We start from the raw sequence: 26,292 nt of genomic DNA on the forward strand, positions 1-26,292 counted from the left end.
CATCCTGTGGCCCCCGCAGTATTCAGGGGTGCTGGGTTCTCACGCATCCAAGCAGCGGGATGGGAAGAAGTACAGAGCATCACACACTGAAGTCTTCACCTGCCACGCCAGCGAGCAGCACACAGCAGGGCAGCCCGTGGGCCATGGTCTAGAGCGCAGGCGCCTGCGATCACAGAGGAGGCTGGGGACTGTAGTCCGGCAGGAACAAAGGGTGAATAATTCGGTGAACAGCTTGTCACAAAAGGCTTTGTGGTGTCAGAACAGGATGTCAATGCTATACACTTGGACGGAGTAAATAAGAATAGTATTCAGAGGTAGGAAGGAAGGTGGGAACATCAAGGGGGCTTAATTTCCTCCTCTGAGCAGGGCATCCATCTATGAAGCTTCAAATAAAAACGTGTTGTTAAAAAAAAAAAAAACAACTCTAATGACTCCACAAACTCCTGATTTTTCCACACTCTGTTTTTTCACCTTCGAAGAATCTTTTAAATTAATACCTTATAGAGAAAAGCATTTATCTGAAATTCAGACAGCACGTAACCTAACCTCAGTTTCCTTTCCTTCTGTTCAAGTAAGATGAAATTTAGTTCTTCATGATTCTTTTTTTTTTTTAAAGATTTTATTTATTTATTTGAGAGAGAGAGAATGAGAGATAGCACGAGAGGGAAGAGGGTCAGAGGGAGGAGCAGACTCCCTGCCGAGCAGGGAGCCCGATGTGGGACTCGATCCCGGGACTCCGGGATCATGACCTGAGCCGAAGGCAGTCGCTTAACCAACTGAGCCACCCAGGCACCCCTCTTCATGATTCTTTAAATGAATGCATACCTCAATGTCAAAGCTTAGTTGGCACTTCCCAAAGCCCAGAAGTCCCAGCTCAGACCTGCATCCCGGAATGAGATCCCATTAGCAGCATGGAAATCCTTCAGCCATCACTTGGCTGGCCGATGCTCCCCACTTCTAAGGTCTATCCATCAGCAGCTGCACTGTGGACTCCTCAGGAGGGTCATGAAGGTGCAGTTTCCAAGGACAACAGCCCTTGTCTCCACCTTGCACCCTCCCCATGTGCTGGGTTTTACTGCTCTGTGGGAAGGAACAGTGAATGTTCTCCCCCAACAGGGAGAAGTTGAGGCTGGGAGGACTCAGGCTCTCTGCCAGCTTGGATCCAAGAAAGGATGTGGGGCCAGAGTTAGGGGGTTGCTGGAATTTGCTGATGTGGATTCTTTTCATCTTAGAATTGCAGAAATGCTGGGAGGTAACACTTTCCAGGGCAGGAAGTAAACACTATACAAGAAAGAAAGAAAGAAAGAAAAAGAAAGAAAGAAAGAAAGAAAGAAAGAAAGAAAGAAAGAAAGAAAGAAAGAAAGAAAGAAAGAAAGAAAGAAAGAAAAGGAAGAAAGGAAGGAAGGAAGGAAGGAAGAAAGAAAGAAAGAAAGAAAAGAAAGAAAGAAAGAAAGAACGAAAGAAAGAAAGAAAGAAAGAAAGAAAGAAAGAAAGAAAGAAAGAAAGAAAGAAAGAAAGAAAGAAAGAAAGAAAAAGAAAAGAAAAGAAAGAAAAAGAGGGAGGGAGGGAGGAAGGAAGGAAGAAAGAAAGAAAGAGGGACGTGCTAGAATCAGCAGACTCCGGAAGGCTTTGCCCTAAATGCTTTGCAAAGCTAGCCTAGCACCCCTCTGGCCCCCACCAGGATAACTCAAAAGTGCTGAGGGCTCCCAGGGACGCTGCTTCCGGGATATCTGTGCCATGTCTCACAGTGTGAGAGCTTTCCGACCCTGGGGCGGACTGCACGAACCTTCCACCCAACTTCCAGCCCCCAGAGACCCAGCATCCTAGTGCTCACCCTCACCTATCCATCCACCCCCACCCAGCCTGGGGGATCCTTTCTCCTGAGTTTGGAGATTCCTCAGGCAGGGAAACAGGTCTGCAACCAAACACGTGCCTACCCAGCTCTGCAGACATCTCCACCCCCTGAGAACTTTGACTGTCATTCATTCATGTTGCTCCTTGAGGACCAAGTACTCTGCTAGGTTGTGGGGAATCTCACACAAACACACACACACACACACACACACACACACACACACACACACACACAAGCAGCTGCCCCTGCCCGCATGGGGCTTAGATTCTAACCAGGACAGGGTTCCTCACCTTTGGTGCTTCTGACATTTGGGGCCCATAAACTTGGTTGGAGAGTGGGGGCAGTCCTGCGCATGGTAGGATGTTCAGCCCCATCTCCACAATGTACCAATTAGATGCCAGTAGCAACTCCCGTTCTCCCAATTGTGACCACTAAAAAAATTGTCTCCAGCTGCTGCCAAATGTCCCCTGGAGGGCAAAATTGTTCCCAGTGAAGAACCACTGAATTGGGAAGAAACACACACACACACACACACACACACACACACACACATCCCTAACAATACATTTAGCATGAGGCTCAACACACAGAGAAAAACCTAATGTATTCCTCATGACATGACAACCCCAATATTAGCCATCATCCCCTCATTTTATACATGAGGAGACTGAGACGGAAAGAAATTTGAAGCAACTAGCCACAGCCCTGAAGTGGAGCAGCTGAGATTGGACCCCGGCAGTCTGACTCCATGCTGGCCTCGTAACCTCCATGCCCTCTGTGCACAGCGCGGCGGGTTTGCCTGAGCGGTAGCCCCGGGACGCCAAGGAGCAGCAGGTCCTCGTGAGTAGGAAAGCACAGCAAGGTTGGTAGAGAGAGGCTTGCAATTCAAAGGTGAGCCTTGCAAATTAGGGGCCTGGGCCGGCCCTGACTGAAGCCCCGGAAGAAACCCAGGGCCAGCTTTTGTTTCTTTCTTCTCCTGGGGCAATTCATAACACTGTATTTCAGAGCTAATAAAAATCTATGGTGGCTGAGAATTCAAAATCGCATTACTTTTTTATGGTAAAACTATAAAGGCTTCCAAGAAAATGCATGTTTGCTGCCATTCCTTCAGGTCCTTCAGGCCCATACTAGGTATGGAGGGACAGTTGGAGAAATGCTGATTCATAATAATAATGACAACAATCGTAACAGCTACTATTCATGAGCCCCTTTGCATGCAATGACTGCCTTTACTTGTGTTAACTCATTTGATCCTTGCAAGAGCCCATTAAATATGAGCAGGGTTTTTGTATATCAATGATATCTCATTACACTGTAAAAACGAGGATTAAGCAATTGTGCAGTGCCCAACAGGTGCACATGTCTCGTGACGGAGTAATTGTAGTTCTCTAACTATAAAATAAAATACTATCTTTCTTATGAAAAAAAAAAAGCCCCATGGGGTTGACTAAGGCAACTGGGGGCTCAGAGAGGGGAAGTGACTTTGCCTGAGGTCCCACAGTGAGACTGACCCACAGAGACAGGGCCAGTTCAGGATCTGAGTTCAGCAGGTGGCTACGGATGGAGAGTGTGGTGAGCTGCCCAGAATTGAGCCAAGGGCAGTGGTAGCAGCAGGCAGTGGGGGCAAGGTGAATCTGGTCCTTGATTCTCTCCTGTACCCAGGTGACTTTCTTTAGGGGTGGGTCGAAAAAGGCTGGATAGAGAGGCAGGCGGCACCAATAGCAGTGTGCAAAGATCTAACTAGAGAGTTGGCGGCATGTAGGGAGACAATGAAATGAACCCAAGGCCCTGCTCTGGACCTGGGGCACAGCCAAGGTAATGATGTTTCTCAAATTATGGTCCCTGGACCACCCACACCAGTGCCACCTGAGTCTGTTGACAAATATATATTTCCCACGTGAATTTAAATGACAAAGGACTCTTCACTTATCTATTAAAATAAGAAATCTAACAAGAAGAAAGCCCAATAGTCCTGTCCTGATTTGACAGAGCATCTTACAAGGCTTTATGCTCTTGGCGACTACAGGGACGCCCAGTACAGCATTACCACCAGGGAAATGGCTGGTCCAAATTCCTGGTTTCTATTCGAAAGGTTCTTTCTAAAGGATATGGTGGCAATCTCTGAAGTCTCGTGGCCTCTCCATGTACTTGGCCTTCCCAGTATTTGGAAGCTCATCACCAGTGAGTGTTCCAAGAGGCTCAGGCCAAAGCGGGAAGGTTTAGTCTTGGGTCTCAGAGGTCCGTTCTGTGCGTTCTGTTGTGCAGTGAATTACCAAGGCCAGCCCGCTGCAAAGGTGAGGGAAACGGACTCCACCTTTCAGTGTGGGGATGGCACACATTTACACATTTATGGGGAAGAAAGGGATCAATGGTCATCTTTGGAGATCATCAACCACATCCCACCAGTCTCTGCACTGCACAGAAACCAAGATGGATAGTCTCACGAATGATCTCAATTTTACATCATATCTAATCAGATTGTTTGCAAAAGAAAGACCTTGCCCCGGCTGTCGCTACAGAGAAGAAGGAACATTGTCTTCATTGGTTTCTGAGATTCTTCTGTTCATTATGAACCCTTCAAATTTTGAGGGTGAGACCTGGGATGTAAACAGTGTTATAAGCAATCAGTGAGTAACTCTCGACTCCAACACAGAACTGGAGCAAAGGAAGGAAAGGATTTTACTTATGAGCAGTGATGGAAGGCACAGATCTCATTGCTCATCACGACCAGGACCCCTGGTGACCCCGAATCAGCCTCTCTCCGGGGGGGGGGGGGGCAGAAACTGGCACTTTGTAATTTTTATCCAGGCATTAGTTCTTCTCCTGCTAGTTAGAATCACTTCCAGGCCCACTGATGAACATAAAGTGTAATGATGATATTGATCACAATAAACACCTTGTCATTTACTTAGCACTTTGCAATCTACGAAGTACTTTTCACTGATTATTTGATTCTGTTTCATATAATTCCCAAACCTCCTCTTTGCTCCATGACACCAGATTGACCCTGGCTTTGCCTACAGAGCTTCTCAAGTTCACCAACCTCATTTTCCTTCTGAGATTTCCTCTCCAATATGCCATTAAATCTTCTTCAAAAATCTCCCTAATTCCTCCCGCTCCCCCTTGAAGCTCACCATGATTTAAGTGAGGGGAAAGGAGATCATCCCTCATGAGACCCCATCCCACCCCCTTGGGCCCTTCACTGGCCATCCAAGAAAAACTGGTGAGAAGTTTGGGGGGTAGCAGAGAGCCTGGAGCGAACCCTGGTCGTGGAGTCCGAAAGCCTGGGAACTCGGCCCAGCTTAGCTAGAATAGGTGTGGCCCGGGCAAGGCCCTCCTCCTCTCCGGACCTTGATGTCCCCAACTGTAAAATGAGGGTGTCGACTACCCCCAGTGGCTTTACAGGTGCTTTGGAGTGGCTTTGAAACTCCTATGGGTGCCTGGTGTGTAAGGAGGGAGGAGGGGGGCCTGGCGATGAGGGGCCCCAGGTGATTTCTCCTGCCCGTCCACCTGAACTGCTTGTCTTTTGTGAACAAGTCGAATCTCCACATAAAACTATGGCAGTGACCAATGTTTCTTCTGGACCATGTGACCTCTAGTTCTGCAGTCTGTCCTCACATTTCTATATAATGCCAAGAATTTCCAACAGTCCAGCTTTAAGCACATGCCAGGCACGTGCGCTTATTATTACTTCATTCTCTCCATTTATAGATGTCATGTCAGTGAGCTTCATGAAGATAAAGGGTTTTACCCGAGGCCACCCAGCTTGTTCCCTGGGGTAGAACCCGGATTCACTCAGGGTAGACTGGTGCCGCAGCCCTCTGCCTTGACCACCACACAGCACTATGCCCAGCTCATCTGGCCATTGACCCCGGCTATGACACAGATCTGGGCGTCCAGTGGTCCTGGCCATGGCTCCTCCCACTCTCCCCAGCCCTGGAGCAGTTTACACAGTGCCAGGGGTTTCCAGGCCCTCCCTTGGGTGGGATTAAGAGTGGGGGGTGGCAGGAACTTGCAAAGAGGCTGTGCATGAGAGTGCAGCATAAGCCTCAGGGCTTGGGTCAAGGCCCCCCAGGCAGGACTGTGGGACAGGGACAGGGCTCCTGTCTGTGTACTCAGCACACTTCCTGAGGTACTAATATGTGCCAAGCACTATTCTAGGGCTGGGGATACATCAAAGGATGACATAGACCCATACCCCTGGGAGACTCTGGTCATCAACAAGACAAACATGACAGGCAAGGAAGCTTATATGGACTATTAAATAATGTTAAAAGTAAGGCAGAAAGGGGGAACAGGGCGGAATGAGGTGAAGGGCCCAGAGCTGGTCATTTTACATAAGGTGAGCAGAGAAGGCCTCTTAGTGAAGGTGATGCCGGCAGTAAAAAATTGGAGCTCCTCTAGGTGGCAGCATCCTCCCGTCCGTGGGGCAGCATAGGGGTCCTCTGCCTGCCCAGCCCGGCCAAGGATCCCCAGGAAAGCTTACTTAAGTCCCACACCGTGGGAACCAGGGCTGTTCCCTATCGCCCATCTACAAATTCTGATTAAAATGGGGAATCCTAGCAAACAATGCCCTGGGATGTGACTATGTTGTTTCTTGACCTGGGTGCTAGATAGACAGGTGTGCTCACTTTGTAAAAATCCACTAAGTTATGATCTGTGGGGGCACCTAGGTGGCTCAGTCTCTTAAGCGTCTGCCTTCCGATCAGGTCACGATCCCGGATCCTGGGATCCAGCCAGGCATTGGGCTCCCTGCTCAGCAGGGAGTCTGCTTGTCCCTCTCCCTCTGCCCTTCCCCCCACTTGTGCATGCGCGTGCGCTCTCTCAAATAAATAAATAAAATCTTTAAAAACAAAGTTATGATCTGTGCACTTACTGTCTTCGGGTTACACTTCAATACAAAGTTAAACGTGACACATACACCTTAAACATTTTCTTTTCATCCAGGTCGTAGTTTTCATTATTTTTGTGCACCTCTTGCTGATTAGCGCTCTGTGCCATCTTTCTTAAAGTTTATTAAATACAATGGAACAAATAAAATGCTCAGAGCCATGCCTGACATGTAGGAAGCATTTCATAAACGTTAACATCATTTCCTGTTGTATACGTCGTGATGCGTTGTCTGTGATATCCAGTCTTTCTTTCTTTACAGTGGAGAAAGAACTTAGAGAAACTGCCTAGCAGCCTAATGGCGAAATCCTAGACTTCTATGATTTTCCCCAACCTTTCCCAGAGAACTTGCCTATACCTATTTCAATAGAAGTTCCAAAAGGAACTTACCTTTATGGGTCTTTCCAAAGTACTCACCTTAGTTTTCACAGAACTCACTCTCCCTCATACTTCTATTTCATTAGTTGACATGTTAATTAAACTATTTAATTCAATAAGGATATCAACTGGCATAAAAAGATTTGGAGACGGGGGCGCCTGGGTGGCACAGTCCATTAAGCGAGAGACTCTTGGTTTCGGCTCAGGGTCATGAAATAGAGCCCCACCTTGGGCTCCATGCTCAGCGCAGAGTCTGCTTGAGATTCTCTCCCCCCTCCTCCTCCCCACCATCTCTCTCTCTCTCTCTCTCTCACTCTCTCTCAAATAAATAAATAAATAAATCTCTAAAAAAAAAAAAAGATTTGGAGACAAGCCCAACTAACCCTAAATGAGTATACAACTCAGTTGGAAGGGGAGGGAAGGCTGAGGTCGAGTAGAGAGGCTTCAACCGGCAGCAAGAGTTTTAGGAGTGGAGAGCCTGGGTCAGGCGGGAAAGTTGGTTCAGTGGAGGTTGAGTCAGAGAGCCACTACTGTACCCTTCTTAGGGGTTGCAGTCCCCAAGATCGATTCTTTTTTTATTTTCTTTAAGATTTTATTTATTTATTTGAGAGGGATAGAGAGAGAGAGAGACAAAGGGCGAGCAAGAGCACAAGAGCAGGGAGAGGGAGAAGCAGACTCCCCGCTGAGCAGGGAGCCTGATGCAGGGTGCAGGACCCCGGGATCATGACCTGAGCTGAAGGCAGACGCTTAAGGGACTGAGCCACCCAGGCGCCCCCCAAGATCAATTCTTACACAATTACTAATGAGCGGGTGCACCCATCAAGCATTACTGGAAGTACTTGGTCAAGCAGGCTGCCTTGGGGAACCGGGAATAATAACCACAGCCATTTACTGTGTACCAGGCTCTGTGCGAGGTGCCTCACGTACCCTGACAGTAACCTGGCGAGGGCTAGATATCATTTAGCATTTGAATCTGTTAATCATGATGTGTAACGAGCACTTAAAAAAACCCCAATTTCAATTTACTTTATAATTCTATGGTTGTCACTTCATGGGGGCTTGACTGGGTAGTTCTAGATTTAGCTGGCCTCGGTCATGCGTCTTTGATGAGCTCTGCTTCTGGGAATTGGCTAGCTGCAGGCTGGGCCGACAGAGACACCTGGGCCACTCTCTGGGTCTCTCACCCTCCAGCAGACTAGCCTGAACTTCTCCACACAGGAGCTGACCAGGGTCCCATGACAGGGAGAGGAAGCCTCCGAGGTCTCTTCAAGGTGAGACTTAGAAATGGCACCATGTCATTTCCACTACAGTCTCTCAGCCAGATCAAGTCACAAGGCTCGCCCAGATTAAAGAGCGAAGCAATAGACCGCCACCTTTTTGCAAAGTCATACTGCAAAGGGGTATGGACCCAGGTGGGGGAATAATTGCAGCCATCTTTGCAAACAATATACCTCAGTCTTTATATATGAAAAAGCAAGAGCTCAAGCAGGTTAAGCTACTCATCTACCCAGGGTCTCTCAGCTAATAAGCGACAGAACCAGAACAACACATACCTGTGGGACTTCAATATGAGCTCTTTTCACAAGGCTAGGCAGCTTAATTAAGAAATTAAAGGTGCAAATGATCGTTTTACTTCTTAAGTTAACATTAGTTGAGCATCCTCTATTATTCATACAGCACTAGGCTTCAGGTCATCCTCACCAAATAGAGACGATCATCCTCATTTTACAGGTAAGGAAATTAAGGCTCAAAAAAATTAAGGTGAGTTTTCTATGGATCGTGAAGCCTAGTGCACATAAAGACACGGGATTTGAAACTATTTCTTCTGATTTCAGATCCACTATTCTTTCAGTCACACAAAATACTACTCATCTGGGGCCCATGAACTTCTCGAAGGTGTAACATGGTCCTTGAACAATTTAGGCTTACATACAAAATTTCAAAAATATTGCATTCAAGCATTTTTTCTTTCTTTCTTCTTATTATTTTTTAGGAAGAGAGAGTGGAAGTAGTGGTGCAGGGGGAAGAGCAGAAGGGGAAAGGGAGCAGAGGGAGAGGGAGAGAGACCATCTCAAACAGGCTCCACACCCAGCGGGCAGCACGACCCAGGGCTCAATCTCACAACCTTGAGATCATGACCTGAGCCAAAGCCAAGAATTGGACACTTAACCGACTGAACTGCCCAGGTGCCCCTCAAGCATTTTTCTGAAAAAAAAAAGAAAAGAAAAAAAATAAGGAAATAGCTCTCATTAGATTCTCAGAGGGATCTATGTCCCCCCACGAAGTTAAGCTCTGCATACATGCTCTATTTCCTCCCAAGCAGACAGGCAAAACTCTTTAGTCCCATAAACTTTGTATATTCTAGAAACATGGAGAGAAAGGGAGACTTTAGGCTAAGTCCAAGAAAGATCGGGTGGGATTGAGAAGCTCTGAGGATTGGAATGTGTCACTTCATCTCGTGTTGAGATGGTGTCAAGGTTGGGGTGTAGGAAATGACCTGTTGGGCAGGTGGTCACTAGCAGTGGTCAGTAAGCGTACTGCAATTTGCTCCAACTCTAGAATATTTTTCTACCTTTTACAGACTTGGATTTCTGTATCAGGGGATCCCAGACCCAATTCCTTTCTCCCTCTGCCTTAAGATGTGGCCCCAGAATTTCTCAGAGCCAGAGCAGGTCCTGAGAGTGGGCCCCACTCCTGAGCCTTGACTGAGCTCCTCACCTTCTCACCCAGCTGCCAGCCAGCTCTGCGGGGTCTGCATCACCCCGTGGCGGGTCCCAGGGTCTCCACCCCTTTCTCCCAGCCAGCTTCCTCCTGCACATCCCGCCTTCGACAGGGCCTATTGCTGGGGAGCCTCCAGTTAGCAGCGATCTAGCATGGAGAACTACAGTCCATCAAATTGAGAGTGTAACCACACAGAGCTAAAAAGTGGGACCAACAGCAAAAGGGACTTGCCCACCATTCTGCCCTCTCCTCATGCTGTCAACAACTTTAGCCCATCCTATGATGACACACGTCCTAGAGAAGCTTAGCATCCCTCTCCTGGATGCCTGCTCTGGCAACTTCTCTGGCCAACCTGCAACCCCTTGTCCCTCTCCAATCGGTTCTCAATACTGCAGCCGGAAGGATCTTTTCAAAAGACAGATCTGATCATAGCATGCTCCTCTGCCTAAAAACACCCAATGGCCTTCCAGTATGGTCTACCAGCCCTGATGTCTCGCCCCTACCTCTGCCTTCACGCTCGTCTCTCAGAGTTTCTCCCAGGTGTGCCCTGGAGCTGGCTCCTACCACTCCCAGAGCCAACTGGGAAATATTCAGGAATGTGGTGGTACCTGGAAACTCACTGTAGTGGGATTATTTGCACCAGAGAAATCAACGAATGCTGAACATCAAATCTGCCCCCAGAGAGCTAATTGACCAGCACTCTGCGGCCCCATGCCCACTGTGTGGTTCCACACGGGGTCCTTGTACACCCTGCTTCTCTGCCTGGAACACTCCTTCTTTGCTGAGTTAACTTTACTCTTTTAGACCGCAAGCCAGTTGATACTTCCTCTGGGAAGGCTTCCTTGGTGTCTGAGAACAAGTCACATCCCAATCTCGAGCCTGTCCTTCTGTGATAAATGATATTCCTCACTATCGTTGCCTCATCAGCCAGCACAGTGCCTGGTACATGGTAGAAACTCAAAACATTTGTTTGATTAATGAGAAGGTTAGAGAAATAAGCACTAGACTGAAATCTAAAGCTCTGCCATCTATGGCAGACACTGCTATTACTCATGTTTCCTTTCTACCCAGTCTCTTCTGTTGTTAGCTCTGTCATGTCACCAAATCCTGGCCAATGCAATGGGGTGAGAACCATAGACTATTTCCAGCCATGGCCTCCTAAATGGCCCAAGTGGTCTTTAGTGCTCTCTCTTTTCTCCATCTGCATGGCAGCAGGAAGCAAAAGCCCAGATTCCTGAGTGACTGATTGGAGATGAGCTGCCCACTTGAGTCACCTGACCCTCCTTGAACTATGATAGGAGCAAGGTGTACTTTTATTGTATTAATCCCTGAGGTTTGGGGGTTACTTCTTACTACAGTAGGACTGCATCTACCCTGACCTAAAAGACCTCAGTGCTCTCATTAACTCCTTCTGCCCTTTGGCAAGCCACAAGCTCTCTGGGCCTCAGTTTCCCTATTGGTCAAATGAAAGGATCCCACAAGATGACATCTGATATCCTTCCAATGTTAAAATTTGGTTGTTCTGCTTGTTTATTTTCCTCCCTCCTGCCTAGCACTATATGCAGGCACGATAAATGTGTGCAGATAAGAGACCTCCTATACTTGAAGTCCTATCCCCCGGATAAAAACATTTTAATACCTTAGAAATTCAGGGTGGTTGCTCAGAATATTTAATCATCCAACGAGTAAAATATCGATCAAAATAACAATGGTGACATTTTATCCAGAGGCTAGGGAACCTTCTGAGATCTACCCCTCAGCCTTCCAGAAGCTCCCCCAAGCATCTTGCTTTGTTTTTGGCAGTCTGGGGGCTCCAGCATTCCTAATGATTTGCAGGCCTCCTCCTTAGACTGTCCCAACTGTTCCACTTGGCTGACTCTGTCATCTGCCTTTCTCAGTAGAGATGGTCCCATTTTTCAAAGGAATCCACTAATGCCTTTTCTCAGAAAGTTGTCATTAAAGGCTACTACCGCCTGGATATCAGTAACCAAGAAGCCAGAGTCGCATTTTTGATGAGATGTAGCAAAGGGGATGCAGAGTTCTGATAATTGGGTTTCAAATCTCCTGAGATGTATCCTAGCCCTGCCATCGGTTCGCTGTGTGTGAAAAAGGCATAGGACAAGCAGTTCATCTCGGGCTGGGGTCCCTCTTCCCATTAAAAATGAAGGTCACTGCAGCTGCTGTCATCCCAGTAACCATAGTAACAATGAACCACATGACAGGTGTATGATCTCCATCAGACAATGTCTAGAATTAAGCGCTCATCCTTCCCTTCACCCCCACCCCAGATCCTGCTAGGTGGTATTAAGGGTTTCCCAGGGGAGCAGCTCAGGCATGGGAGATCCGGACTGACAGCATTAATTAAACCTCTCGTTTCCCCGGAACATTTTGCATTTACCAGGCCCAGGAGCCAAGAAAACCTCCAAGGGAAGCTCTTATGAGAGAGAATGCTAAGTTTACCACCAGGGACAGAGGCGTTGCATTCAGCAAATGGAGCTCAGTAGGAAAATGTGCCTAGCATACAGCAGGCACAAAATAAATATTTGTGGAAGAGTCGGTTTAATCAAATGGAGCTCATTTAGCAAATGGGATTCCTTCCAAACCACTGGAAGTCCTGCATGAGATGATCATGTGAGTCATTCACCCTTTCAAGTGATTCCCGAGTACCTCCCATATGCACCCATAGGTGATGGTATGAAGGCTCTAAAGACAGTAGCTTGCTGAATGAATCCCAAGTTCCTTGGGGGCTCAAGGGCATGCTGGGAAGTGTGTAGAGGGGAATCTGAAGGGACCGGCAGGGACCACATCACAAAGGGCTTTTGATTTAACTGGAGGCTCTTGCGTTTATTATTGGTGACACTTTGAAGGCTTTTATGCATGTGAATGATAAGATTAGCTTTGCATTTCAGAAACATCCTTTTTAATGCTCTGTAGGGAAAGGATTAGAGAGAGACAATTGTTTGACCAACGAAATGATGTTCTAGAACTTCTGAAGCCAGGACTTAAGAGAACTGCTTCCATCCTCTTGGAATCTGGCTGCCATGCAGCTCCAGCCACGTGGGGGAGAACCCCAGTGCACTGCCTGACGGACAGCTGTGCCCCCAGGGTCAGCGAGTCCCCGCTGCCCACCGTGTGGTGCGCCATCTTGCACAACCCAGCCCAGCTGAGCGCAGTCCCTGGAGAGACATCACTTGCAGCAGGAAAAACGCCCAGTGGAGCCTGGTCAACCCACAAAATCATGAAAGGTAACAAAATGATTGTTCTCAGCCTCTAAGTCATGGGTGGTTTGTCATTCGGGTAGATAAGGTTCCAGGTGGCCGTCACTTCTGCAGCTCAGCGCTGAAGGTCTGGCGGGAGCCATGCTAGATTTAGGAGCTGTTGGCTTCATGGGAATTCTGAAGCCCTGTTGTGTAGAAATTCTCTGCACTCCTCAGGCGTGCCCAGCACGCCTAGAGCACAGCAGACACCGTGAATGCTTGCTGAATTCAGTGAAACACTCCCCGTAACACAGCACACTGCAAACCACTGTGTTCTGATCTAAGGCCTTCTCCTCATGGCTGGAATTCTAATTTCGCCTTACTCTAAGCATACTTCTTTTATTTCCCCCTCTCTGAATCAAGTGTGGACTCCTGGCTGCTGCACGTGAGGCTCTTTGTTCTTCTAAGACAAGTTCTTTCTCTGAGTGTGGTGCAGGGACTCAGAATCTGCCAACCTGAGTCTGGGTTGAGGATGCCGGGAGTTTTCCAGCTTCCCCACATCCCCTACCGGCCGCACCTTCCTCATTTGCAAATGGAGACCCCACAGATCAAATGAGGAGGGAAAGCATGCTGAAGGACATGCGACAGAAACAGAATGGGTGCGGTGATCTTCACCAGGACATGGGCACAGTCTCAACCCCAGGCAATTCCCTTCTGCCCGCCTTCCCCCTGCCCGCTCTGCCCCACAGCATAGCAAACACCCGGCGAGTTCGGGAGATGGGAACTCTCCAGCCCTTGTGTGTTTGAAAATCTCCCGGAGGACCCAAGTGTACAGCCTCCCGGGCCAGAGAAGGTGAGAAAGGAAGGGTTAATAGTCTGGTAAAGTGACCCCTACCCAGACTGAGCCGCAGGCCTGGGCTGGAGTCCGGGTTTGCCCGCTCACACAGTGCGACCTGGGCGAGCTCCTGCCCTTCTTGGGGCCAAGTGTCCGCGTACAGAAAGCGTGAAAAACGGCCCGAGACACCCCTAAGCTTGCGGGCATCTGAAGGCTGGGCTGCTGTTGGGGTGGGGGTCTGGTGACGTGTCGGCGGGAGGGGGTGCGGGCTGACGTGGAGCTGAGTGCGGGCGCACCCGCCTGCTCCCGGCCAGCCTCCTCCTCTGACGTCCTCGAAGCCGCCCTCCCTCCCCGCCTCCCCCCCAACCCCCCAACCCCAGGCGGCGGGAGAGCAGCCGGCGCGCCCGGATCCCAGGAGCTGCCGGGCGGCGGGCGGCGGGCTCGACCGGGGTAGGTGCGCGGCGGCGGGCCCGAGCCCCGCGCGGGGAGCGGGCACCATGGTGCTGTCGGTGCCAGTGATCGCGCTGGGCGCCACGCTGGGCACGGCCACCAGCATCCTCGCGCTGTGCGGGGTCACCTGCCTGTGCAGGCACATGCATCCCAAGAAGGGGGTGCTGCAGCGGGACCGGGACCCCGATCCAGAGAAGGCGAGACCCGGCGTGCTCCGGTCCGCCCAACAGGTGAGCGGGGGCGGCGCCTCGGCCTCCCCGGGGCGCGGTGGGGTCTCGGCGGCGGCTGCAGCGGCGGGGGAACCGGATGGGGGGGAGCGGTCGCCGTGCTTTGCGCCACCGAGCGTGGCGGGGAGGAGGGCGGAGGACGTGCTCGAGGACCCGCAGAGGGGGTCCGGAAGGCCTGAGGGTGGGGGGAGTGTCGGGGAGAAGAGTTAGGGGAGGGAGGCTTGGCGGGGGCGCGAGAGGAATGGGGTCGGCGAGCGCTAAAGGGGAGGGGAAGGGACGGAATGGGAAAGGGGACTTGGAGACAAATAGGGGCTGGGAGGAGAGTTGAGCGGCTGGGAGGAAACCGGGGGAGGGGGGTTGGGGGGTTAAAAGCTTGCAGAATTGGGGGAAGAGAAATGGGGACGGGAGAGGGAAGAGAAGTTGGGGGGGTCTGCTGTAGGGAAAGCACTGGCTTAGCTGAGGAGGGGGCAAGCAACGGAAAAACGAGAGGGGAGGTGGTTGCTGCATCCCTGGGAGCGGGAGAGGGGCAGCTGGGCGGGGAGTCCCTGGGGTCTGGGGAGAGGCTGTTGAATGTGGAGGGGCCTGAAGGACCTTCGCCCCCTCCCAGCAGCCCTCAGATCCAGCCAGCCGGAGGGGCTTGCTGTGGTCTCTCTGATGTCCCTGGAGACTGGAGGGCTTTTATCCCCTGCATGGGCTTGTGCCCAGAGCCCCTTGGGGCAGGAAATGGGTGGTGTCCCCATTGTACAGTGCGGCAGAAGGGGTCTAGGGAAGAGGTTTGGAAGGAGCCCCCTACATAGGCTGTGCCCTTCAGGACACATTACCCAGGTGGGGAGTGTAAAATGCGCTCTGGAGACCAGGAGAAAGAGTCTTGCTAGGGTGCTGGAGGAAGCCTGGCCCTGGGGCAGGGGCATGACTTAATGACTTCCCAAGGCCCTCTAGATTCCTTATAGAGCTTATAGGTCTGGGAGAGGCACAAAAATGCTGTGATTCCACCTTCCTTTTTCCAATCAATTATTCAAAAGCTCTGAGACTCAGTGCTTGGGGCCTCTGTCAGTCACCGGGTAGTGAGAGGGGAAGGAAATGGCTACTGTCCTTGAGGCACTTACAATCCCAGGAAAGTGACATTGACACTGGCAGGAATAGGAGCCAGCCAGGCATCGGGACGCGGGACCCTTCTAGAACCATCTGAGGTGGGAGTAGTGGGCTCTCCCCCGGCAGGAGGTTGAGGGGGGGGGAAGTCCTTCAGAAGTTGTGGCCCGCTGCCTCTCAACCTTCTCTCCCACCCAGCGTGAGGGGAAGGCCATTGTGCCCTTCACAGAGATTGCTCCTCAGGCTTTAGGGGAAGGCCATTGTGCCTTTCTCAGAGGTGGCTCTTCAGGGGCTGTCCCCTCCCCTCCCAGAGAGAAGCGCTGGGGAAGGTGTTGGTGTAAATGACCTCTGGGATCCCTTCCAGTAGCTCACACAAGGGCCAAGAATCTGTTAAAGACAACCCAGGCAGTGTCTCTCTTGGGCTCAATGCCCCCCTACCCCCCAACTTCTCACTGAGCTTGGAACAAGTCATAGCAAACCGCTACGTGGCATGCACCCTGTGTCAGCCACCTTTCTAAGTGCTTTATTCTTAATGCACTTAGCAAGTGAGTGAAGGACATATATGCTGATCCCTACTTAAAGATGAGGAAGCTAAGGCTCAGAGAGGGCAAGTGACTTGCCCAAGGCCACACAGTTAGAGAAGTTTTAGAGCTGGATGGATTCTAGCCAAGCTGGTCTGCTTCTGGAATCCATGCTAATAGCCACTCCATTCCCCCTCATGTGCTTGATCTGGCAGGTGTCTACCTCTCCAGCCAAGCTCATGCCCCTTCTCCCAATCATCTGAAATCTCACCCTCCCTGTATTTACGGTCTTTCCTAAAGAACCCCCAGCCCCCATGGCCATTTTCCTCCAGCTTTTCATACTGATGGCTCCTTCTCATCCTTGAGGCCTCTTTCTATTTAAATTTCCCCTTCTCCAGAGAATTTTGTCTCCTGCCACATGTAACAAAGTACCTCCTCCTCTATTATTTTCTTCCCTATTGTTCTTAGAATTCTTTCATAGTACTTGTTATAACTGGATGTGATCTTTGGTGTCCACTTATTTGTATGTTATTTATTCCCAGTACCTCCTCAGTGTCTGGAACCTAGCAGGTGTCTAATAAGAAACTGTTGACTAGTAAAGGTATCCCTGTGTCCACTTGAGATTGTTGCTGGAGTCATTTCTCCCAATGGGAGTGCACACACCAGGCCTTTGTAACCCCGTGCTAGCCCAGTAGGGCCACAGTAAGCCTTTGTTGATACATGAGATCCCTTCCTTCACATTCCCTCATCTAGTTCCCCGAGTGACAAAGATTTGGGCAACCCGGGCTAAATCAGTGGGCACGGATGTGGCGCAGGGGAGATCTCACAAGGTTGGTTGGGCTGCCATTGTTCTCAGACTGATTCAGCCGCTGACCCAAATTGAGTGAACGGAGGAAAGAACACAATTGTCATTTCCAAACAAGTAAAGGAGGTGGTGTTAGGGGTGGCAGGTGACAGCAGGGTGATGGAAGTGACGTGTGTTGACAACGAGGGGAGGAGTCAGGGAAGGCTTTCTGAAGATGTTCCTGGAAGGGAGGGCACGGGGCTGCAGAAAGGGGTTCCAGACGCCCTTACACTGAGAACCGCATGTCTGTAGGAGGCGGAGGGACTGCCCATGTCTCTGAAAATAACTGGTTGTGGTTCTTGGAAAAATTCCTTGGATATTCAGGCCTCATATGCTTGGATGAAGTTGAAGTTTGTAGTGATTTTGAGAAGAACTTGGAAGTTCCCCTGGGGGTTCATAACCTGAGGTCCAAAGACCTCCCTATGGGGTCTGTAGATGGAATTTAAGAGGTTCATGATCTTGGATAGGAGGAATATCAACCACACAGCACAGGAGTGTTAACAATATCTGTGCCTTGGTCCCCCAGGGAAATCACAGGTAGTTTCGAGGCAACTACAGCTATTGTAGATACTCCACAGGATCATTTATGTTCATTGCCATTTCTAAATCATGGTGCTTATTAAATCTCCTGCCAGATCCTGTTAGCCAACGGATGGATGAAGAGGCACACATAGAGCCATTTCACAAGCTGATTTTATTAGATATTCCTCTGTAGTCCGATGTCTTTGATTTACAAACATTCTGAGGAAGTGTCCAGAGGGCTCCTCTGGAGAGCTAAAGGAATCCGTGGAACAAAAAAAGGGCCCAGGATCTCTGCTAAGTGGGAGGAGGCAGAGGGCAGAAGCACTCCGTCATCCCTCACCTCGCATGCCTCCAGCTGGCTTCAATTCATAGTTTGTCTCTGCTTTTCCAAAACACACACTCTGGACCCTTCATCCTGCCTTCGTAGACAGTCCCTCACCCTCACCCGGGTGTGGTCCTTTGGGGGATGCAAGGGACTCAGTCTCACTACACTGCCCACTCATGGTCTGGCAGGCTCAACGGGGACCTCCCTCACTGCTGTCAGCACAGCTTTCGAAGCTTCGTGGCAGCTCGAGAGAGGAGAAAGGGCAGAGAGCAGCAGAATGATGTGCGCGTGCGTGCATGTGTGTGTATGGGCATCTTCCCTTTCTCATTGCTTCAGAATCTACTAGTGAATGGCAGCCAGGCCCCTTGGTTCCTTCCCCCCCAGTTTCACACTGATCTGCATAGGCCTCCACTCACCTAATCCTGGGTCCCTTCAGAAGAAGCGCTGTTTTTGACTAACCTCAGTAACAAAGAGTGAGCAGGGAGAACCGCTCTTTCCCACTGCTCAGACCCCCTGACACCTGTCACTTAGCAGGAGTTGGAGTTCCTGTTTTCAGAAAGCTTTGGTTTTCGTGTCTGATTTTTCTCCCCGCACGGTGCTTACTTTGTTGTATTCTTGAAGTGAATCTTCTTGAATGTGTCTCGGAGGTCCCCGGGGTGACCCGGGTGCTGTCCCCTTGCAGCTAACATGTAGTCCAAGGCTTTAGCCAAGTTGCTTGGACCCTCGGCAGAGGTCCCCATGCCTCTTCTCTCCACATCCCCCAGGTCCTCACCGCCACTTCCCACCAAACTAGACAATTCTACCCTCCTTCCATTAGAGTGGACTTCCATGGAATGCCATCTTAGTCTGTTTGGGCTGTGTAACAAAATACAGATGGGGCAGCTTATAAGCAACAAAAATGGGCTTCTCATAGTCCTAGACTCTGGGAAGTCCAAAAACCAAGGCTCCAGCAGATTCGGTGTCTGGTGAGAGCGCATTCGTAGACTTTGCTCTATCCTCACCCAGGGGAAGGGGCAAGGGAACTCTTTAGGACCACTTCTGTAAGGGCATAGATTCCCTTTATGAGGGTCCAGCCTCGTGACCTGATTACCTCCCAAAGTCCTGCCTCCTGGTAGCATCTCCTCGTGGGCTAAGTCGCAACAGATGAATTTTGAGGGGAGTTGGGACACGGATGTTCAGATTTTAGCAAACACGAATAAATTAATTCTAGGTTCTTATGAAACAGTGTAAACAAATGCTGAGTTTGTATACAACACTATAGGTACAGAGGAATCTTTTCCAGCAAGATCAGGGAGTGTGTTTTTCATTTTTCTTTTGTCCCCGACGATATCTGGTGTGACGCTGGGCCTGTGATAACCCTTGAATGTATATTGTGAATGAAGTGGTCGTATTGCTACTCACACTCACTAAGAGGAAAGGTGCAAAGGAGGGCAAAGTGGTAAGGTTTTATTTCCACCAGATTTGAAGTCAAGTCCAATATACGTTTGGTCTTGCCGTTGCGGGGCAGGCAATGGCCGGGGCGTGGTTGGGCAGCCTCTGCAATGTTGTTCATGTTCCGCCTCTTGATGGGGATGCTGGTCACCCAAGCGTGTTGGTCATTTTGTGAAAGAAAATTTACCCATCTCTACATTTATGATTTGTGCACTTTTCTCTATAGAGTTAGACTTCAGTGAGGTTGTCATCGAAATTTTTCATGTTGTGATACAACGTTTGTAAACACTAACTTAGTATCAAAAGTCACTGTTTTTGGTTCCAGGAGGACTTCTGGGCTATCATCAAGAGACATGGCCCTCCTTTGTTGTGATCCATCCCATACTCCCTGGTCCCTGGCTCTGTCTGCTTTCTGCCACCACTCCTGTGGCCGCCTCCTTCTTGGCACTGGGGCCTCGAGACCATCAGTATGGCCCTATCAATCCGCCCGCCTTGGTCTCCTCTTCCTTAGACCACTCGAGCCACATCCTCTCTGATCACGTGCCTGAATTCATACTTATCAGAGTGTGGATGCATCAGGACCCATATGCTGGGTTTCATTAACTAATAAGTCCGTTTGTTAAAGGTTAACAAGCACCTGCTAGGCACTGGGATGGAGCAATGAAGAGATGGACGTGCGCTCTTTCTGATGAGTGGGGGGACGGACAATGAAGCCATGGAGCGTGTTACACTGCTATCATGATGGGGCAGGTGCAGGGGGCATGGGAGACCCCTTAGGAGGGGCACGCCCACCTTTAGCTCAAAGAACTTTCTTCTTTTTTGGCTCACTGCTCTGCCAAGGTCTCCTCGGCACCTCGGTGGTCACAGGAGGCCCCAATAACTGCTAACCCCGCTCCTGGAGCCGATGTGCCCCTGGGCTTCTCTCAGGTCTGCCCTTCATGGATTCTTACGCTTTTAAAGGATTCATTTCTCAGCTCATCTCCTGGCTGGCAAACTCTCCTATTTGCATTAACAAACAGACAAGAAATTGAGGCATTTCCATAGAGTAACAAATAATAGTGATAGCATAACTAACATTTTTTGGGTTCTTTGTGTCTGCCAGGCCCTCTTTAATCATACTAATTTTATCTTCACAATAGCCCTATGAAACATGTGGAATTATTATTTCCCTTTTACAGATGGGAAAAGTAAAACACAGCACACTTAAGCAACGTTTTAGTGGCAGATTTGGAAATCAAATTTAGGAAGTCTGGCTCCTGAGCCCACACTTTGACCAGTAGGCTGGAGGTTAGCAGAGAAAAGCTAGTCAAAATTACACTTGAACCACTGTGTTTCCCCAAATGTGGCATAAAAGTCTCAAAAATACGCATTTTTGCAGGTCAGCTTCAGAAACCTTTCCCAAAGCTTGGGATAGCTTTGTTGCCTCTTATGTCCATCAAGCTTCAGACCCTGGGTGCAGCCCAGGGCCCTCCGGAGAGATTTACACAGTAAACATGTTTGGGCTGGTTGCTTAGCAACACGGAAGACAGTATGAATTTTTCATCAAGAAATTAGCATAGATTATTTCAGAGCGATGAGCACACACCCGCCAGAAACACCAGGCCCTTCCAGATACAATGTGGATCCTAAGTCTGTGTCCACAATCCCTTCCCAGCGGTAGGCCCCAGACCCATCACATCTCCCTCCCTTCTTCATTTCTCCTCTGATGGAGCATGTAGATAATTCAGGGGCCCGGCTCTTTTTTTTTTACGGGACTGACAGTTCACTAGCACCTTGTGTTGACTGCAGGAGAAAAGATTGCTGCATCTTTAGACATTTTCTGAATTTCAGACCCTGGCCCCGGTTACTATCAAGTACCTGGGGTGCAGAAAGAGAAATAGGCCATTCGAGCGTGATGGAGGAAACGACCAGAGGAGAAATCAGAGAGGGGTAAGGCAAAGTCAGAAAGAAGGGGAGAGACCAGTCAGATGGTGGAAGCAGCAGACCCAGAAGACAAAGAGGAAGCAGGGTAAAGAGTGACTGCCCGGGGCGCCTGGGTCTCTCTCTCTCAAATAAATAAATAAAATCTTAAAAAAAAAAAAAAAGAGCGACTGTCTGTCCCAGGGTGGGAGACGGGCAGGAGAAATCAGGACACCCCGAGACGATCCACGCTATTTGACCTTCAATCTCCCAGCAGTCAGCAGCCATGCATAACTCAGTGTCGTTGCCTTCACTCACTCCAGAGCTGATTTCTTGCTACCAAACATTAGGAAACCTTGCTTTGAGGATGGAGGAGAATAGCTTCATGGGATGTTAAGAACTGAGGGGTTCTATGTGTACATGTCAGAATCAACATACACATGCATACAAAGGACCTCTCTAGCCAGTTTGTTAAGAAATAATGTGTTAGTAAATTTCTGAAGGCAAACAGATGAAAAGGGTGGATAGATTCCTCCCTCCCTCCCTTCCTCCCTTGATTATATGTATTGAGCACATACTATGTGCCAGGTACTGTGCTTGGGGGCAGGGGGATACAGTTGTAACTGCCCCCTCCTCAACAACATACTCGCCCATCCTCAGCCCTCATGACATTTATGTTGTAATGGGGGAGACCAGAGTTAATAGAGAAGAGCACAGAAAGATGAAAATGCAATAGTGGTAAGTTACCTACAGAGAAAGTTCTAGTGCTATGAGAGTGTAAGGTGGAACTGATCCAGTCAGGAAGGTCAGAGACGGCTTTCCTGGACAGAGTGATGGCCACGCTGAGAGCTGGATTGGAAGGGAAGTAACTAGGCCAATGGAGAGGAGTGTGAGGGGCTCCAGACAGGAATGAGGCCGTGCAAAAGTCCTGTGACAGAAACTTAGCACCTAGAAGGACCTAGCGAAAGGTCAGTGTGCCCAAGAGCAGAGAGCCAGGCAGGGCCTGGTGTATGAGGAGGCTGGGGAGGGGACTGGGGTAAGAAGGGCATTGTAGACCATGGACAGTTTCACTCATTCATTTATTCATTCATGTATCAAACTTGATCAGTGCCTATGTGAGGGGCACTGATAATACGAAGGCTATAGTTATTTTCAAAACTTTCTTTTAATTGAGGTGAAATTCACATAAAATGAACTATTCTACAGAGTACGAATCACACTGTCACTTTGTTCTCACCTTCATGCAGCTTTAAAACATCTTCATTCACCCCCGAAGAGAACTCCGTACCTATTAAGCAGACACACTTTCTTTTTTTAAATTTTTTATTGTTATGTTAATCACCATACATTACATCATTATTTTTGATGTAGTGTTCCATGATTCATTGTTTGTGTATAACACCCAGTGCTCCATGCAGAACGTGCCCTCTTTTTTTTCTTTAAATTTTTTATTGTTATGTTAATCACCATACATTACATCATTGTTTTTGATGTAGTGCTCCATGATTCATTGTTTGTGCATAACAGCCAGTGCTCCACGCAGAACGCGCCCTCCTTAATACCCATCACCAGGCTAACCCAACCTCCCACTCCCCTCCCCTCTAGAACCCTCAGTTGGTTTTTCAGAGTCCGTAGTCTCTTATGGTTCGAAGCAGACACACTTTCTGTTCCTCTCTTTCTTCCAGTCCCTGGCAACTGCCAGTCTGCTTTTTGTCTTCATGGATCCGCCTATTCTGGACATCTGACATATTTGGAATTATAAAATACGTGACTTTTTGTTTCTGGCTTTTTTCACTTAGCATCATGTTCTCAAGGTTCATCCATGTTGTGGCTTATATCAGAACTTTATTCTTATGTCTGAATAATATCCCATTATGTGTATTTGCCCCATTTTTGTTTATCCATTCATCGGTTGATGGACATCTGGGAGGACATCGGCCAGAGAGGCCCTTTGTACGCATGTGTATGTGGATTCTGACATGCAAATAGAATCCCTTAGTTCTTAACATGTATCCCCGTGAAGCTAGTCTCCTCCGTCCTCAAAGCAAGGTTTCGCAATGTTTGTTTAGCAACCCTTCGGTTATTGTGAATAGTGCCGCTGAGGACATTGCTGCACTCATATTTGTTTGACAATCTGTTTTCACTTCTTCCAAGTAGATACCTAGGAATGGAAATACTGTATCATTTGGTAATTCTATGCTTAACTTTTTGAGGGAATGCCAAACTGTTTTCTACAGCAGCTGCATTGTTTACATTTCCACCAGAAATGTCTGAGGCTTCCAGTTTCTTCACATCCTTGCCAGCAGTTGTGAGTTTCCTTTCTTTTTGTTTTTTTGTTACAGCCATCCTAGTGGGTGTGAAGTGGCATTTCATTGTGGTATTCTTTAGGCTTTTAATTTTTAAAAAATCCAAACCCTCAAATTTTTTTTTTTTTTTTTTTTTTTGAGAGAGAGAGAGCACATGAACGGTGGAGCAGAGAATAAGGGAGAGAGAGAATCCCAAGCAGGCTCCAGACTTAGCACGGGGCTTGATCTCATGACCCCGAGACCATGACCTGAACTGAAATCAAGAGTCAGACGCCCAACCCATTGGGCCACCCAGGCACCGCCCCCCCAAAAAACTCTCATTTTTTAAAATATTCATCAGTATCTGGCAAGTTTTTTAAAACATATCCTCTCTGTGTGGAATGCTCGTGACAATGAATCCATAAGGGCACACCTGTGCAAACATTTCATCGCTCTGGAGTCTTACAGGAGAAGGCCGTGTGTGGCAGGCCTGGCTTCCCTGTTGTACTAGCATGTACTAGCATGTTTGCACCTGCTGCTTCACCACCCTTTAAATACATTGCGTGTTATCACTGCCACATTCCCCACCCTTCCCCCTGAACTTTAGCCCTCGTGGGCCCCAATCTCCTTCACCCACATACCTGCGGGTCCTACAAACCCAGGTCCCATTGAGAGTATTTAGTATCTTTCACTATTTTTTCCTTATGTATTGACATTATCAGACCAGTGTGATGCCAGAAGGAGGAGCCTTGGTCCCCCGTGGTGTCAGTGCGCCGTGCGCACCCGCAAACCTTCCCACCGAGGAGTTCCCGATGTGCTAATTAAGTGAAAGGTGTTTTAATTGATTTATATTATAGAAAATTCCTGGGAGATTTTTACATGGTGTTTAAGGGTGTGATATTTTGGGAAGTTGATTGAGGTTTTTGGGTGGACATCGAATGCATCATGATATTTCTCATTTAAAATGATGGAATATGAGTAACTGCACTCTGAAATTCTCTAGCTAGCATCTTTTCATGAACAGATCAGAGTCAAATAGTTAGTAGTTGCATGCATGAATATGAATAAGTAAAAAGGGGAGGAGCATCCTATGAGAATTTTGTCAAAGTGAGTCTTTGTCCATCTGGCATAGACCTCAGGGTACTTTGACATATCTCCTGGGCTCCCCCTGCCTTCCATTCAATAAGTCCAAGATGGATTGTTCATAGAGAAACTGAGCAGGGCTGACAGATGGCCAGAGAAGTGAGGAGAAATGTTGAATGGCTTCCTGAGTCAGAGGATGGATGGATGGATGGATGGACGGATGGATGGATGGATGCTTGGATAGATGGATGGATGGTTGGATGGATGGGGTAGAAGGGATTCATGGGGCTACCACCTCTTCTTGCAGCCAAAATAAAAATCCCAAGCACAGCAACAAACTGTGCTGTCTTCAGTGAGATGTGACATGGCTATATTTGTGCTGAGGCTTCTCCGTGCTCACCTTTAGTGACACAGCAAGGAGTCGGGACAAGCCTGAAGGGCATGGTGGCCTCACCTTCTATTCATGTCCCTCCCTTCTGAGTCTCCGTTCACTTGGCTAACACTGGAGACAATTTAAAAACTTTTAGCTGTGAAGCCAACAGGCTAATACCCATGGAGACCACATTTTACTTGGGAAAGCATCATCCACCACACAGTTTTGGATTTGCTGCTGAGAAAGGCGTGATGCGAGGGGTGTAGCTTATTGAGGCAGGATCATGGAGACTTGGCTTTTCAGAGTAAAGAATCCTGCTTTGGAGAGGACAGAGTTGGAAGATGAAGGTAAGGTTGCGGGACAGCCGGGTGGCGGGGCAGGTAGGAGACGTCATGGAAACAGCTGTAAGTGTAGAGTGGTTTCTGCTCGCTCTCAGCTCTTTCTGTGTGTCAGATCCCCTCCTCCTTTCCCACAGTCCACCCACAAGCATCCTGAGATGCATTTCCGTGTTCAGCTCCGTCCCTTCACTTAGAAGAAAGGGGAAGTCCATCAGAGAGACACGGCGAAGGCAGCGTGGCACAGCAAGGCACAAAACTCCATAGCAAACCAGCAACGTGATCTGGAGGGCTTTGGGACACTGTCCTGCCAGCACGGCCTCTGAGGAGCACGTCTCTTATCTTGCAAGTGAACAGATCCTTTAAGTTGCCCTTTGCTCAACAGCCTCATTGCAAACCACGAAGAAACAAAGAACAGAAAGGAATGGACATGAGATTTGGTAACCCATTTGGAACCGCAACATGGTAGACTTGCATTTGATTTTGGATATCCACCAGGATTAGAGGACTTAATAATAATCTAGTTTTTTTGCGATCACTTGAAAGAGGAAATTGTCTCTTAGAATGAAAATGTTCATTTTATAATCAAGCTGCTGCGATAGAGTAGCAAGCAGATTAGACATAGACCCCAAACCTGAATTTGAAGGTAGCCTCCACCATTTTCCAGCTAAATGAGCTTGACCATTGTGAATTGCACTTTTCTTATCAACAAGCAGGGATGATGATCACATTCTCTAAGGTAATATTAAAGACTAAGTAAGGTAACTTTTGAAAGCACCCAACAGCTCAGCACCTGGCACTGCTCAGAGTATATTTTAAGTATCTCGAAATCATGTTCTTATTGATCTCTTATGAAAGCAGTGACTTGCATGTGTGTGTTCACTATGCAGGAAAGAGAGAGTCCGTGAAAACATTCCAGGTGTGAAAAATGAAAAAGCTTCCATGAGGATGGGAGGGAGAGCATGAACATTCCGCTTCTAGGATAGTCATTCATTTTAAAAATATTTATTGATCACCTACTATATATAAGGC

At 48.6% G+C, this 26,292-nt stretch overlaps 1 protein-coding gene across 2 annotated transcripts in view; it reads left to right on the forward strand.

Moving 5' to 3' along the window:
• The first annotated feature begins 14,373 nt into the window (after positions 1-14,373).
• SYT13 (synaptotagmin 13) overlaps positions 14,374-26,292 on the forward strand; it is a 40,335-nt gene continuing 28,416 nt past the window's right edge. Inside the window, exons 1-2 of one of the 2 annotated variants that reach the window (XM_088017835.1) lie at positions 14,374-14,598; positions 16,239-16,253. In XM_088017835.1, coding sequence (XP_087873961.1) covers positions 14,374-14,598; positions 16,239-16,253 — 240 coding nt within the window. The remainder of the gene's footprint in view (positions 14,599-16,238; positions 16,254-26,292) is intronic. The other variant, XM_028111063.1, reaches the window with a different exon arrangement.

This window comes from Eumetopias jubatus, unplaced genomic scaffold, assembly GCF_037043125.1.
Source record: "Eumetopias jubatus isolate StellerSeaLion01/CBP00866 unplaced genomic scaffold, mEumJub1_p1.0 scaffold_13, whole genome shotgun sequence".
NCBI classification, from domain to species: Eukaryota; Metazoa; Chordata; class Mammalia; order Carnivora; family Otariidae; genus Eumetopias; species Eumetopias jubatus.